At 39.8% G+C, this 17,089-nt stretch overlaps 1 protein-coding gene across 3 annotated transcripts in view; it reads right to left on the bottom strand.

The window, feature by feature from the left end:
- Positions 1–17,089, bottom strand: part of PPP3CA (protein phosphatase 3 catalytic subunit alpha) — a 312,082-nt gene that overhangs the window by 40,771 nt on the left and 254,222 nt on the right. For all 3 annotated transcript variants that reach the window (XM_069485469.1, XM_069485468.1, XM_069485470.1), the window contains exons 7-8: positions 13,405–13,482; positions 10,881–10,975 (exon numbers count right to left, since the gene is read on the bottom strand). In XM_069485469.1, coding sequence (XP_069341570.1) covers positions 10,881–10,975; positions 13,405–13,482 — 173 coding nt within the window. The remainder of the gene's footprint in view (positions 1–10,880; positions 10,976–13,404; positions 13,483–17,089) is intronic.

Below are 17,089 nucleotides of genomic sequence, written 5' to 3'. Positions count from 1 at the left end.
GTCTCGTTTTTTTCCCACTCAATGTCCTATTCTTGCTTGATGGATCCTGTTTTAAAAAGACTCCTTTATTATTATTGTTGTTAATCATTTAGGTAAAGGGAAATTTACGAATTCATAATGGTTTCTGTATTTGTTGAGCAAGGATTACACTTGTTTTTTTTTTTTTTTTTTTTTGAGACAGAGTCTTGCTTTGTTGCCCAGGCTAGAGTGAGTGCCGTGGCATCAGCCTAGCTCACAGCAACCTCAAACTCCTGGGCTTAAGCGATCCTACTGCCTCAGCCTCCCTAGTAGCTGGGACTACAGGCATGCGCCACCATGCCCGGCTAATTTTTTTCTATATATATTTTAGTTGGCCAGATAATTTCTTTCTATTTTTAGTGGAGACGGGGTCTCGCTCTTGCTCAGGCTGGTCTTGAACTCCTGAGCTCAAACGATCCGCCCACCTCGGCCTCCCAGAGTGCTAGGATTACAGGCGTGAGCCACCGCGCCCGGCCAGCAAGGATTACACTTGTAACTCACTTTTACTTTATAGCTCATGAGCTTAGGCACAAAGTATATTTCAAGTCATTTATGGAGATGAATTTCAAGTCTCCAATTTTTAGGTAATTTCATCATAATGGTATTCATCATGAAGAGAAATTTAAAGCTTATGTTGTTTGATTCAGTACCTAATGTAGGGCCATCCATAGGCAAATTCTCAGCAAGTCCCATGTAATGAGTAAACTTCAAGCACCCTGAAATATTTTATTATTGATGGCTATAAACAGTAGGTACGTGTAACTTTCTTGAAGCTATGGGATAATGGTTTTGTTTGTATCAAGGACACACGTGTCCTACTATATACAATCCTTTTATGCCCACATGTGGCCCTTACTCTGCTCCTCTTACTAGGTGGAAATCCATTCTCAACCTTCAGGTACCTTCTACGCTCTGTACACGCATCCTCCTGGTACCTACAACACGTTCCTTAACTTTATTACAAGTTTCCTCGATAAAGTTTGCAGGACATTTTCCTACCTACATGAGGAAGGAGGTTGTACTAGATATTTCTATGAAACAATATGAGCCAATCTTCTGATCGTGTGTGTGTGTGTGCTTCCCTTCTTAACGTAATATTAGCAAATTCTGAACCAGGTTATTATTTAAACATTGAATTTTGCTAAAGTAAGTGGAAGGAGGATGATAGGAGGGAGAAAGAAGGCATAGATTTTTTTTTATTCTTTCGTAGTGTTATGCAGCCTATTTGGCATGCCGTTGCTGCTCAACTGTATGGGTTGAAGAAAAGACCTAAGGGATGGACATAGAAAATGGAAGGAGAAAAGGAAGAAAAAGAGGAAGAAACGAAAGAAGGCCTGCAAAATGAGAATGAAAAGGAAATGCTCAGAAACATAAAACACATAACTCATCAAATACTAAAAATACAATTAACCACATATGAACAGAAGTCTGAAGGAACCACGAAAGAATTCAGGAAGAAGGCACTGGGTCACTTCAGAGGTTAAACTCATTGTTTTAAAATTGTAAAACTGTGTAAAACAGATATGAGTGGAAATTATATTAGCTTTGTCACATAGTAGCTGTGTGAACTTGGGCAAATATTTCTCCTTATTTGAGATTTACCTTCCAAACTTGTAAAATAGGAAGAATAATACCTCCTCTCTCATTTTCAAAGTATAAAGATCAAATAAGATATATATATGATTAATATACATGATCATATATACAATTAGATGAAATATTTGGGATCTGAGAAATGTAAAGTATTGTGAGTCAGTTTTCAAATTCCTCAGGGGTGTCAAGACTATCTAATTTTAATAATTTGCCATTTTTAGGCCGGGCGCAGTGGCTCACGCCTGTAATCCGAGTATTCTGGGAGGCCGAGGCGGGCGGATCGTTTGAGCTCAGGAGTTCGAGACCAGCCTGAGCAAGAGTGAGACCCCTGTCTCTACTAAAAATAAAAAGAACTTAGCTGGACAACTAAAAATATATAGAAAAAAATTAGCCGGGCATGGTGGCGCATGCCTGTAGTCCCAGCTACGCGGGAGGCTGAGGCGCGAGGATAGCTTGAGCCCAGGAGTTTGAGGTTGCTGTGAGCTAGGCTGACGCCATGGCACTCTAGCCTGGGCAACAGAGTGAGAGACTCCGTCTCAAAAAAAAAAAAAAAATAAAATAAAATAAAATAAAAAATAAATAAAATAATTTGCCATTTTATAATTCCCACCAATGTTTCACATCTACATACTGGAATTCAGAGAATTTAGGGCCCAAAACTGATCCTTGGAAGTTGCTTAAGTACAGTCAGACACTGTAAATAATTTCTAACATTAGTTTCACATAGAGTATTTTAATTTCTTCTATTAAATATTTTTTATTGTTAATGAGAAAGAATCACTGGCAGTCATGGGTTCCTTACCAGTTTCAACTGATACATTCCTTGAAGTTCTAATCCATATTATAATAATGCTAAAATGAGGCTTAAGCAAACCTAGACTAAAACAGAGAAAGAGATTCAGCTTAAGCTTCAAGCTACTGGAGGACATAGCACCATGCTTATGCTTTGCTCTCATTCAATGCACTTGATACTTATCAGCTCCAAACACAAAAGGGGACTTGTCCCTGGTGGGAGGCACCTTGAAACTGGTGTTATCTGCATGGGACCATATCCTTGTCACCTTCAAGCCTGGACTTTGTATCAATCTTTGAGCTGTAGCTCTCAATGGTTCTAGGTTGTTATCTCCAAGATATCCTTGGCACTGTGTTAGTATTAAGCTCATACACTTGATAGCAACATTGTTTTCCATGGAAGCAATGTCATGGAAGACTTTCTGACACGTGAGGGTCAAGTCCAAGAGTCTCCTGCAGGTCTAGAATGTCTAGATAATGAATTGCAAGAGACAATCCATTCATTCGAGTCTTTCACATTACTTATATTGTTACTGTTTTTCTCCGTTAAATGCTTTATGCAGAATTAGATTTCCACAGAAGTACTTTTCAGCCTAAGAATCAAATAACCACCAGAGCTATCAGAAAAAGAGGAATTCAGTGCTGTAAGATATACCCAGATGATCCTGTTCAACTGGCTGCAAGAGAGCACTTGAGAATGCATCTGCCTGGAGCATTCGGCATTGAGGTGCCGCCTTAAACCCCAGTAAACCGCCTTTAAACTCCCACAACTTTGTGATCCGAGACACTGCAATTCTACACCTAAAGCTTAGTGAGAAGCAGGGATCACCTTACACACTGCACTTTAGTTTGCTGAAGTTTCACGATGACGTCACTTACTAAGTTTACAATTACAGAGTAGTGATTTTCAAGCAATCAAGAAGCTTGTTTGTTAGAGCAAAGATACACAGATGATGTGAAGATTAATTCGATTAAAATACACAGTGAAGAGCAAGCTTTAAATATGAACCGCTCATAGGTTATTTTCGATTTTACCCTCCCTTCCATGATTTAAAGGCTTAAATGTAAGTCACTACTGGACTAAAACTAGCCTGTTTAGACGGTGGCTGTGGCAGTGACACTTTCTCAGCAGAGCCCAATAAACAGAAGCAAAAGTGTAGGCGCTTTAGGGGACACATTTTAAAAGGAGAAATGAATTATGTATTTCAGAAAAATGTAAAAGGTACTTTAACTGCATTCTTTTAATAACGCATATATTTGGATATATAACACGCACGTAATTTGGAAGTGGTAACAAACGACTTCATTTCACAAGCTTTTCTTTCTTATTGAAGAACAGTCAGTCACCTACACATAACGGAGCCACGAGTTCAACAGCCGATCAGAGCAAACACTGCCCTGACCCAGGGTCCATCTGCTGTTTCAGTCCCTGAGATCTGTGTGAACCTTGGGGAGAGTATGCGACCCCCTGTGCCCTGGTCTTTCATCAGTAAGATCATCAGGTGATTCATAGACTTGCTGAGGGATTTAATGGATTTACGCACAGAAATTCTTTGAGCACTGTCTGGCACATAGTAAGGAGGGAAAATGTTATTTATTATTATTATATGCTATTTAGAAGAATAAAGCAAAGCCAACAGCATATTATAGTATGCTACCATAATAAAAAAGAAATACTGACATTTACCAAATATATTACGATCCTAAGACTTTAAAGAAAATATATCAAGCTATATCACTCAAGGTGACAATGACAACGGTAAGGGAAATTATAATCACCGTTGATGGATTACACATGTTGAAGAGTCCTGGCTATACCAAGCTGTGAGAAGAGACACTGTGTTCAAATCTCTCTGTAGAGAACTTTCTCCATTCATCCCAGAGCAGTGATCTGCTGGAAAACCAATCAAAACCTCTGAATCTCAAGTTCTTTTCAGCCCTGAATGTTTATATACATTTTTTTCTACCACTTCATATTGATAATAAAAGGAGTTAACACTAAGAGGTTTTGTTTATAGATTCTGCTTTGTTCCTTCATAAATTCTTATATTCCATACCATTTCTCGGTAGAGAAAAATTCTTCAAGGTTTGATAATCATTACAAACAAGTTATCTTTTTAGTGTATATGATTCTACCATAGGGTTAAAGAATAAGAATCTCTATCAACGATGAGTGTGATGCGCACTGTCTGGGGAATGGACACGCTTGAAGCTCTGACTCGGGGGAGTGGGGGGGCATGGACAATATATATATTTGTACCAATATAATAAGCTGAACTTTTGTACCAATATAATAAGCTGAAATAAAAATTAAAATTAAAAAAAAAAGAATCTCTATCAAAAACTCATTACTTCATTTATTTTGGAGGGGGTTTCTTGCTTATTGTTTTGCTTTAGTCAAAAAAACAAAAACAAACAGACCCATTGCCTTACAATTTGTTAGAAAATATCAACTAGCCAAATACTACCAGGAGTTTCTGTTTACATCTTCTCTATTGAAGTAAGAGATCCGGGGCAAACAGCTGCTCAAGACCAATCAAGAGGATCTCTAGGTTTGAGACGATGTCTACATGGCTCGAGCTGTGTGAGCCCTGGGGAATGTCTGTGGCCCCTGCCCTCTGACCCCATCTTCCAGCAAGAAGAGCAAGGTTACAAGGTAGGTAATATGAGCATATTTACACCTGTGGTTGTAAGGACACAAAAACGCTTTAAAAATGTTTATGCCGATGCTAAAGGGTGAGTCCATGCTTAGGACAAGCCTCAGACTCCACAGAAATGAACCTTTGCTGTGAGACAGGGTTCAACTTTGTAGCAGGGTGAGCTTTTTGATGTGCTGGGGACAAGGGGACAGAGCTGTCCCCAGGGGAGCCTGGGCAGAGGTCCAGCTCTCCTTCCAGAGACCTCTCACCTCCCTCTCCCACCCAGGTCGAGGATCCGATCTAACTGGCTCTGAGTCTGGCCCCTGAGACGGGGGCACCAGACATCTGTCTGTGGAAGATATTCCTCCATGGTAGAACCATCTCCTAGTGGGAGAAAGTCGTGGTGTTCTGTGGAGTGAGCCTCTCAGGTCTGGCCACACCACTCTGTGCAGACAGTGTCACTGAGGGCTGCTGTTAGAAGTCAGGGGACCAAGACAAGCTTCTGAGATGTTGCACCTGCTCCTGTATGTTCCCATCGTGACTGCCAAGAAAATGCTTGACTTGCTTCATCCTATCAGCAAGCCCATCCTCTCTTACAATGCTCTATCTTCCTTCCAAGCCATAGATTCTCTTTTCATTTATAAATGGTATCTTCATGAAGGCTGTGATTTCAAAATATGTGAGGATATTGAAAAGGTCAAGCTTTGATAAGACTAAAAAGCTTTTTATCAACGATCCTATCAAGTTGCCTTGTTTATAAGTCCAAGACATCTTAATCTTCCTGCCTATCTTCCTTCCTTCCTCCCTCCTTACCTCCCCCTCCCTCCCACAGAGTCTTGCTGTCGCCCAGGCTAGAGTGCCATGGTGTCATCACGGCTCACTGTAACCTCAGACTCCTGGGCTCAAGCGATCCTCCTGCCTCAGCCCCCAAAGTAGCTGGGACTACAGGTGCGCACCACCACACTCAGAATTTTTTTGCTATTTTTAGTAGAGACTAGGTCCTACTCTTGCTCAGGCTGGTCTAGAACTGACCTCAAGTGATCCTCCTGCCTTGGCCTCCCAGAGTGCTAGGATTACAGGCGTGAGCCACCATGCCCCGCCTGATTTTTTGTATTGGTTGTCATTTTAATCTCTGGTCTTGATCACTAAATTAGTTTGGTTGCCATTAGATTTCCCTCTCAAATCCAAAATATGTTTCATTTAATACATTTCCTTAATTTTACTGTCACTAGCATTTCCTGGAACTGAAATACATAGCCCCGGTATGTATGTTTCTATTTCTCTCCACATGTATCCTATATCCATCCAACCATCCACATGAGCTACAGAGAGCCACAAAGCAATCTACTGTAATTTATGTTGGATTCTTTTGCAGCACAGGTGTATCTCTGGCAAGAAAATGCATTTAAGTGTGTACATCAAGGTGTAAAACACATTTTTCCAGAGGGTTATTACAATTTTTGGCCAAACTGAGTTATTTAAGCTACTATTCACATCTGCTACTGTATTTCTTAATCCTGAGAGATTTCACTCTAAGATTGCTTGAATGTCATTCCCTTGGTTAGACTTGTCCCCACGGACTAATTTTCACTCTCATATCTTACCACTCTTCTCTTTGTAGTATTTTCCAGATATAAATAAATAAACATCGGCAGAAGTATTTATTTAATGCCTAACATACTACCAGATTATTGAGCACACTAGGGCAAAGACCATGTCTGTCTTGCTTAACTTACATCCCTAACACCCAGCATGGTGCTTGGTATACAGTAGGTTATCAATAAAGGCTTGTTGCACTGGTGAGTGGATGGGGTTCAACTCAGTTTTACAGGTGGCAAATTAGTGTAAAAAATTGAAGCTATGTGTCATTACTGCATTTTTTTCCAGTGTTTGGTGTATTTGAGTAAATAGGAAATAGCTTTTCCTTTAGAACTGCAGATTTACAGGAAAAGAACAATTCGGCAATTCAAATGTGCCAAGTGCTCTGCAAATGTTTAACTCCGACTTGGAGAGCGTATCAGCACTGGGTATGGCACTAATTTAAAGTGAGATACAGATCCGTGAGTCAATATTGACATGGTACTTTTCGGCACTGTCTTGCTATTAGTTCTCAGGAAAAAAAAATGCTTCAATCAATACATGTATTATTGACTGCTTATCATGGATGAGGCATGCAACTTGGCTTTGTAATATGTATCAAAAAGCCTCATGCCTCAAACTGATGATGAGCTCATTAAGTAACAGGAATGCAGGGAAAAGCTAATTAGAAGAAAAGCGAATGGTACGTATGAGAGAAAATGATTGGCATTTCAGACATTCGGAGAGGACCCACAACAGAAGTCTTTCTGGAAACACAGACTGGAGTGAGTCTGGTCCGTTTACAAAGGCAGAAGAGCAAGACAAGTTATTCAGATGAAAAGAAGCACGTGGGAAAAGATATGGAGAGACAGAAAGCCAGAAGCTGTTCAGGGAAATGAGCAGAACGATTTGGCTAAAGCAGAGGGTTCTCCCAGAGAGAAGCAGAGCGAGAGGTCGCGAGGGTTGAGTCACCCAGCAGAATTATAAATCAGAAACCGAGGAAGAGGGGAAGTTCCTGCCAGCCTCTGCGGGGCCCTGTGCTGACATGTGGTAGAGTCATAACAACATAAAATATTCAGTGATGCTATCTTACTATTGCACAACATTTTGCTTCAAAGCAGTTTTAGGCATTATTCACCAAAGAACATTTTTTTTTTTCCTCATTTTATAGAGATGTCACTGCATGTCCAATACATTTAAATGAGTTGGTTGTTCAATGGCAGAGCTGTGACTCATGCCAACATTTTTTGCTCTGGCATCTCGCTCCCGAAGTTGTCAGTGAGGGAACAGAAGCAGGAAGGCGGGAAAGAAGACACGCTGGCGCAGGCTGGGCAGGACGGTGTCCCCATGCCTTCCTGCGGGCCACACCACGGGCGGGACACTTGGCCCTCGGGACTTTGCCAGTGCTGCTTATCAACTGCAGACAAGGACGAGCTACTAACCAGAACCACTGGACAGTTAAACACGAATCTGATCACAGCTACTGCTGGCTTTAAGATGGCATTTTGCAAGAGAGTACGATTGCTGTCATCATTTACAGAGCCTTAACAATCAAGTCATACTTTAACTATTAGGTTACAACTCCCGAGTCCCTTACGACCATCTGCTTCTAAGAATCAAATGGTTAACTCACAGAATCTTCAGAGCTATGTTTTTACTGATTGTATTCTGAAGGTGCTTGCAACCCAATTTTACTGAACTGCTTTAAAAAATTCTGGTTCACATTAATTGCATTCAAATACAGTAATCCTCACTTTAGCGGTGAATAACTGACTCCCACGTAATACATACACTGTTAGCATAATAGCTTTAAAAGCGTTTCAGAAATTTTACACAACATTCTTTTGAAAGGATGCTCAAACGGAAAGAATACATCTTTTTTCTCCCTATCAGTTCATCTTTTTCTCTAAGGAAAATTTTTTCGTTTTATGAAAAGGTTCCCAAAATGAAATGCTTCTATCTCCTTCCTGAGAGATTGTGATCCACCCCAAAGGCAAGGGTACACAAAGAACCACAAACTATCAAAGACGGTGATACACTGGTGTGTATTTTTTTTTTAAAGTTTCAACCTTGTGAAATGACAACTATACAAAGGCAGGCAATACACATCTTGTATGAGAAATGGCTATTGGTCCCAAGCAAAACTGCATTACCTAGAATTATAATGTATGGAAAGAGTCCGAGTCTGTTTTTATGGAGTAAAATCTCAATTTTCTTCATTTTTTTTTTTTGTTGTTTTGGTTTTTTCTTTAATTATGAAAAAACGTTATGAGTATAGTAAGTCCTATTTAGCAATCAGTCTCTGGCAAGAAAATGACTTTTTTGTGGCATTTCCTTTCTTAGGTTTCATAGAAAAAAAATTTTAATGCCATAGAATAAAAACCTGGGGCTGGGCGCGGTGGCTCACACCTGTAATCCCAGCACTCTGGGAGGCCGAGGCGGGAGGATTGTTTGAGCTCAGGAGTTTGAGACCAGCCTGAGCAAGAGCGAGACCCCCTCTCTACTAAAAATAGAAAGAAATGATCTGGACAGCTAAAAATGTATATATAAAAAACAAAATTAGCCGGGCATGGTGGTGCATGCCTGTAGTCCCAGCTACTCGGGAGGCTGAGGCAGGAGGATTGCTTGAGTCCAGGAGTTTGAGGTTGCTGTGAGCTAGGCTGATGCCACGGCACTATAGCCCAGACAACAGAGTGAGACTCTGTCTCAACAAAAAAAAAAAAAAAAAAAAAAAAAAAAGAAAATTAGAATAAAAACCTGGGTTCCAATTTTACCTACGTTTGATAAATTACAGAATCATGGTGGGATATGCAGTAGGACCTACTGAGTCCTTGCAGGGACCTCAGGGGACTTCTCAGCTGCAAGATCGAGAGTCCTCGTCCAATCAAAGGAATTAGCTTTTATCAGTTTCATACAAGACGTATTTGCTGCTTGGAAAAAAAAAAAAAAAAAAAAGAATCACTGGCCAGCACTGTGGTTTGCCTCTTGCAGCAGGATCCCCAAGAGCGGCTCAAAGTGTGGGGGGCAGGTCTAGCTCTGAGCAGGAGGGACTGGGAAAATGGAACGCAGAGGGAAACCAAGGCACTAAGCTGGCAGGGATTGAGGACACTGAACAGGTGCTTGGGAACAAGGTGGCCAAGGGGCGTCTCAGGCATCCCGGACACCAGGCCCAGGCCAGGAAGACACGTCTCACGACTCATCTACGCAGGGGCCGTGGCTTCTAATTCCAGGAGCGCTCACACTGCCTCAGACGCTAGACTGCCTGTTTCTGACTCTCCCGGGCTGTACTTGACCGTGTATGTATCATCTGCTCGCTGTTCCTCTTTATGTCTCCAATTCTCTGAGTCTCAGAAAGTCACGTTGCCCGTATGTAACATCCAGACCCATGCTGCCTGGAGTTAAGGGCTTTTTCACATTTTGTGACCCATTCTGACACCTATAAACCCTTCACATTATTTCCAAATAAAGAGATTGTCTTTATGAAAGAAAGTAATAATGCATCCTTTGCTCTTCCTTTTTTCCCTACAGTAAGTAAATAATGCCTCTTGGTGTCTTTTGTTTGTTTCTTTCAGACACACAGGTATGAGGTTTCAGGCAGAAAGCACAGGACACTGGACCAGAGCTGTGCGTTTGAGCCCAGTTCATTACTTCCTAGTTGAGTGACCTTGGGCACCGCAATTAACCAGCAATTAACCACAGGGACTCTCTCTGCATGTTAAAAAAGGAGGGGGGTGAAGTGGCTAATAATATTGACCATGAAATTTACTTTTTTTTTTTTTTTAAAGAAATGAACAGGTACGTGTCTGGCACAAGAGCTGATTCAGGCTAGGTGATCAATTAATGCAATTCGAATTTGAATGTCAAGCTACACCTTTTTTTTTTTTTTTTTTGCTTATCTTCTTGCTCCTTTCCATATACAATCACACTATTCTTATTTAAATCCACATCCCTTTTAAGAAGCATGGTTTTGAATTACTTCCAATTATTATTTCTTTTAAAGTCTACCTAGCACAGCAGTACCTGTCAACCCCACTATATATTAAAATGTCCTAGAAAACATTTGAAAAATAACAGTGCATGGGTCCAACCTCTGACCAATTGACCCTGTATCTCTGAGGATAAACACAAAACGCGCATCAAACAATCACTGAAAAAGTAAGAGTAAAAAAGAACGGTTAAGAATACTTAAGACCAAACCAAAATAAAGCACCCTAAGCGTACACATTATATAAAACTGCATGAAGGATTAAAAACATTTACCTTTGTTATTGTACACATCTAAGTAATTTGGTGCCGAAAAAATTGTAATTAGAGAAGGGAAGCCTGTCGTTTGGCTTTTCCTGTACATGCGGTACCTGAAAACAACAAACACAAGTCAAAACCAGGCTAGCACAGGAAAAAAAAAAAAAATCAAATTATAGACTTAGAAACAGAAAATTAAATGAGCTAAGTTCTACCATTCAAAGAGGTCCAATGACATAACAGTAAATAAAAAATTCTACAGTTGTTACACACAGATATCAATCTTTTTCAGAGGTGCCATGAAAGTATACAATAGGATGTGCAACTTCCAAATAGGTATTTTTGAAGTTAGCAAAACTCATGGGGGAGTGGAATCCAGTGGGAAATCATAATTCACATCCATGTGTTCAACAGAGGGGACAAAGGCTCATTTCACACAGATGCTTTGGACCTACCATAGTTTTCAGCTAATACTGTCGATATAAAAACACCAAATAAGCAGGGCAATATATAAAGACTTATAACCATGCCTATTATTCTATAAATCTACAATAATTCTGTAAAGGTTATATGTGGGCATTTAGCCTAGACTACGTGATTTGCTTTTAAAAGAATATTTCCTTAAATCTACGAATTTTACAAATTGAGACTGTCTCTATTTTAGAGTTTTATTTATTACCAATCTCTGCTTGTGTCTACAGGTCAATGATTATTGTCTCAGCAGAGTAATATTGAATCAATCAATAGCAAAATAAAATAGTCACAAGAACTTTGAAAATAAACCAACAATCCAGTTACTTCTCTTCTGCTAAAAAAAAACTGATTTACAATACAACACTTTAGTTCTCAAATAATCAAAAAGCATAGGAGACTCTGGCTCTATTCTACCAGGGTGCAAATGTATCTCATGACTGCTATAAAACAGATTTAAGGAATATCAGGTTAGAAATACCCCTGTAAAACAACAGAATTTTACCATTTCTTCAGTGTTCTATGTCAGCTACTTCTGGTAGACTAACCATTCCTAATATAGCTGGGTTCTAAAGGTAGCTCAGAAAAATACCTTTAGATAAATACATTGCCACCTTAAAATGCATAATTTTAAAAATACTTTGAGATTCCTCTCTTTTTGTAACTACTCAGACATACTACATCACACAAAAGGAAGTTCACTCTTAAAAACCTTTTGAAATGTTCTAGAAATATTGATTCTCATTATGGGACCAAGCTTTGTTGTGGAAATAAGAGTCAGTGTGAAAGATAGTAACACTCTTAGTCCTAGTATCTTGACTTTACAGATTGAGGCTAGCTATGCCTCCTTTATGACAAACAAAAACAGAGAAAAAGGGTGACATGATCTCAGTATTCCCAATGCATCGATCAACTGCTTATTTCAAACAAAAATACTAGATAGGAATTGATGCGCTTAACACATCTTTAATTAAGCCAATGATTTCAGGTATTGCAGTGTGATTGAGATAAATCTGTCCCCAATGGGCAGATAATAGCTCAGATAGCAGGTGACACTACAGTGCTGAAAAGGGAGAAAAATTATCTGAAGACCCAACAGGTTGGGTATATTAACAGGTTACTTCAAATCTCAGCTGCTACACACTGAATATATAATATTAGATCAGTTCATACCCGTTGATTGATTGCTTGAAAACGGCTAATTTTGCAGGTCACTTAGTATGTACCTGGGTTCAGGGACATATAGACATGGGCCTCGTTTAGAACACAGGCATCTACATATCCAATTTCAGCACACAGGTTAAAAAAACAAATATTCCCATTTTTCAAAAAACCCAGAGTATGAAGGGATGAGTTTAATCATTTATAAGGCAAGCGATATCTATCATTGGAGCCTACTGGGAATGGGTATCAGGCCTCAAATCTTAGAATTAATTATGCTGATTTCTCCCTAACGCAGATGTAATATACCATTAAAGTGAATATGTGATGTTTCTTAGTTTTCTAAACACTTAAAATTGGTCTACAACTAAAAAATTTATCTGACAACACAAAATCCATTTCATGCAATCATTTGGCTGTCAGAACATAGGATTTCTCCCTTTTTGAAATGTCCCCATTGTTTTCCTTTAAAACTTTAAAGGGATCAGGCATGGCATTCTTTAAAACGAGAGTGCAACGTGCAGCGTCTGCTGAACGTTTACGTGTAATTCCCATTCTCACTCCCAAGCAAGACTGAGAAGCAGCTGGGAATTTGCTCGCTCACAGGGCGGTGGGGAAGGCAGGAATTGAGAGGAATACAAGGTGGTGGCCTTGCAATGTTTAAGAACATAGCTGAAAACCAACTTGTGCAAGGCCAGATAGAAGCCCCGTAAAGGGGACTTTACTACACATCTGCAGCCACTCACTCCCCAGGACTCTGCCACTCCTGTGTCACCCATCAGAGGACAGTTTTGAGATCTAGTTCTTTGGGAGTGAGTCTGGAGAAATGGACCGCACAGGCTGAGCGAAGCGAGGCGGTTCTGACAACGGGGCAATTGCATGGTTTTCATGACCCCCCCAGACTGCTCACCCTGCGTCCTGGGCTTCGTGGGCTCGGAGTATAGACAACAAGTTATTGTGCTGTAAGAATTCACATACAGCCGGGTAACTGTCAGAGACAAAAAAGAGAAGAGAAGCATCTATTATGAAATTATCAGGAGTAGCACATTTATGTCTAGCACCCAGATCTACGTAATACGATCAAGTAGAATCAAAAAATCATCGCTCATGAAACAAGTCACCTGGTTGTCAGGTTTTCCCCGGTGGCAGAGAAAGCACCTACAGTTATACCTTTTACATAATCAGAAAGTGGTCGAGGTGTGTGAATTGGAAAAAAAAAGAAACACACACACACACACGCACACACACACACACACGGGCCATTATATAACAACACTAGACAAGTGGCCACTCTCAGAGAAAATCAATTTTTACAAGTCCACGTTTAAACACAAAGTAAACAGAAGCATAAATATAACATGACAATGAATCCAAAATGCAGACTGCCATTTTCAGAAGTACCGCACCGTTCATATCTGTGTGTGCGTGTGTGAGTGTGTCACAGCTATGAATGAGTTAGCAGATGGAAGAGACGTATACTAAGGAATTAAGTTACCAATTTACCTGACATCATGGGTACAATCAAGCTGATTATGTCATTCAAAATCTAAACAAAATTATGGATATTCAGAAGGCTTTAAAATTTGTAGTTTAAATATAATTAGCAGTACTGTATCTTAAGACCTATTTCTCTCGACTTGATAAAAAACCCAATATACAATTACTTTGTTTGCCTTTTAAGAAAGTCTCAAACTCAAAGAACTTCATTATAAATGAAATTCAAATTACAAATTAAACTTGGAAAACTCTTTACAGTCATGATGACAGTCTTTTCTCTAAGAATTTTTAATGAGATAAATGTAAGGAACAGCTAACCAATACTTATAAACAAACTGCAAATATTCACTAGAACCTAAACTACACATACCATATGAAATATTCCTCAATTACAAAAATAGCTCTATGGGAAAATATTTTAGTACATGTCACTAAAATAATTTATTATAAAAGTGAAGATGAATAGATTCTGTGCCATATTATTTTGTACAAATTCCCGGATGAATGGGAAAAAAGTACTACCAAGATGGCATATAGTTATAGAGATAGTGATTGTAAAAAGGATTGCTATTTTGCAAAAATAGACCTGAAACTGAAAATAGTTTGCACGAGTGTACACACATCTGTGTGTGTGTGTGTGTGTGTGTTTTGTGAGAGGAGATACCCATGAAAAAAGGATATAATAAACGTTCCTTCCCCATCTCTTTGAGCTTCTCTTGTATTTCGTGCACCTTCACGATGCTTCTTTATGAAAGACAGTTGTTGCCACGTCACTACAGCCACAGAGGTTGCCTGTCGAGGTTTGTCCCTTTTTTGCTTTTAGGCAAATGGCTTGGTGCTTTTCTCCCCTCTTTTGAAACAACGTACCCTAGTCTTCTGAGAGTATTACTTTAAAATATTTTCTTCATGCTAAATTTGATGCCCTATGTGTGTAAGTTAAGTTCTTCCCAATGGAAAAACATGCATCTAATTTTTAATGGAAATTTTTTTTAGAAATAAAATTAACCAAGCAGCAATTTGCTAGGTTAACAGCATTAAGTGAGAGACTTCCTTGTATTATTTGCTTGGAGGGAACTCATTTTGAAGAAAAACTTCAGAAGTGCAAAAACATGCATAATCAAATTCTCAGCCTTTCAAAGAAATACAAACATTTTCCTAATAAATTTTGGAAATACTTGAATATCATCTAGATTCCCATTATTGGTGAACTACCCGCCTAGCACACATTAAAGTTCTTAATAGTATTAGAAAAAAACCCAAAAATTCTACAACGTTTTTATGCTTTTTAATGGGAATGATCATACACCACAAAATGTTCAAGCTGAAAAGCATTTTATTTATACACACACATACACACACACACACACACACACAGAGAACAGCAGGAAAAGCAGCGTTCTGAACACCTTAGCACCATAGAGAGTTGAAAAATCATGTATCCCCCCCAAAGTTCTCAGAGATTTGGTGATGATTTGTGCCATTTTTCAAAGACAGTGTGAACTACAGGTCAGGGTAGTATAATAGGTGCAAGCTGTGGTTTTTGTCCTGAGGGTATTTATTATCTAGGTAGGAACATAGAACATTAGAAATGTTCTAGAATAGAACATTCTACATAGAATAGAACATTCTAGAATGTACATAGAATGTTCTAGAATAGAACATTCTACGTAGAATGTTCTAGAATAGAACATTCTACATAGAATAAAGAAATATTCTTTAAAAAAATTGAAGCATAAAGTGCATTAAAGATAAAATAGTAAAAGTTTTAGGGAGACATTATAAAGCAAGAAAGAATGCATTTAGGTCCGAAATTAATCAGGGAAATCTTGAAAAAGATCTTGCATTAGATTTTAAAGGAAATGAGGTACGTGGATCAATCGATAGGAAAGGGATTAAAATTCCCTCCAGAAAGCGTGAGGGATGAGAAGCAGACCGAGCAGGAACAAAGGTAAGGAAGGTAGAAAAGACAAAAATGTGAGAAATGGTAGAAAAACTGGCTCGGCAATACAGCAAATGGTTACTATTAGATTCGTTCTGTTTAATTCTCTTATTTTTGTTTCCACAGAATATGAAAGTATATTTTAGACCTTGAATTAAATCTCTCAGACTGAAGACTCTTTAACCACGATTTAGCCAGCAGGCATTATTAAAATGCTTTCTTAATGCTTTTATGACCGTACAGATACTTTCCCTGTGTATTTTTTCTCCTTGGAAAGGCCCACCCTTCTGCCAAGTCTTAGTTAAATCATCACCCCGACGCCTTCCTTTCAAGCCTGCCTCACCCTACGGTGTACAAAATTGCCGTACCCACCATGCATGTATATGCATCCTTTAACATACGTATCTAATGTATCACTCATCACAGTGTAAATCGTGGTTACACATTCGCTCTTCAGCATTAGTGAAAACCTTAGGAGAGGATCTCTGCTTTTTCGTCTTTGCTTTCACGTCCTAAATGCCAAGCAGCGACCTGCCAGTGGGCTGGAGCTCTTGCTCCGTTGCTAAAGTAGACTCAGCAGGGACAGCCAAGTAGGTGGAGATGCAAAGGTTTCCTTCCCACATCCACGCTCTGCCAAGCAGAGGCAGGCAGTGTAGGACCCCCTGCCCCGGTGCAGGGGGAAGCCTCCACCACTTTGGTTCCCTACCCTCTTCTTCCAGCCCCAGCAGCAGGGAGGACCCCGCCCGACTGTTCAACCCCTCCTCTGCTTCCTGGGGGCCTGGCAATGGGGATTCAGCCCTGGCTACCCTGGGGTTGCCCAAATGCCACCAGACCTGTGTTTCCCTAGGACTTGCTGTGTTCCTTCTTGGCCCCAGCGTTCTCCAATGAGTTTGGTTTCTATCCAATGGGGATCCAGTCCTAAGGGGCCCGAACTCTTCCTGCCAGAATTTTTCCAGAGCTTAAATCCTCACTTGCACCTGGCTGCTGTCTGCCTCAGGAGGGGCAAAGGATTTTCATTGAACGCAAATTTTTTATTAAAGTAAAACATCTAGGCCGGACATGGTGGCTCACGCCTGTAATCCTAGCACTCTGGGAGGCCGAGGTGGGAGGATCGCTCAAGGTCAGGAGTTCGAGACCAGCCTGAGCAAGAGTGAGGCCC

Source organism: Eulemur rufifrons, chromosome 13 (genome assembly GCF_041146395.1).
Source record: "Eulemur rufifrons isolate Redbay chromosome 13, OSU_ERuf_1, whole genome shotgun sequence".
NCBI lineage: Eukaryota > Metazoa > Chordata > Mammalia > Primates > Lemuridae > Eulemur > Eulemur rufifrons.
Note: the sequence above shows the minus strand (reverse complement) of the source record. Positions and strands in the feature narration are given on the sequence as shown.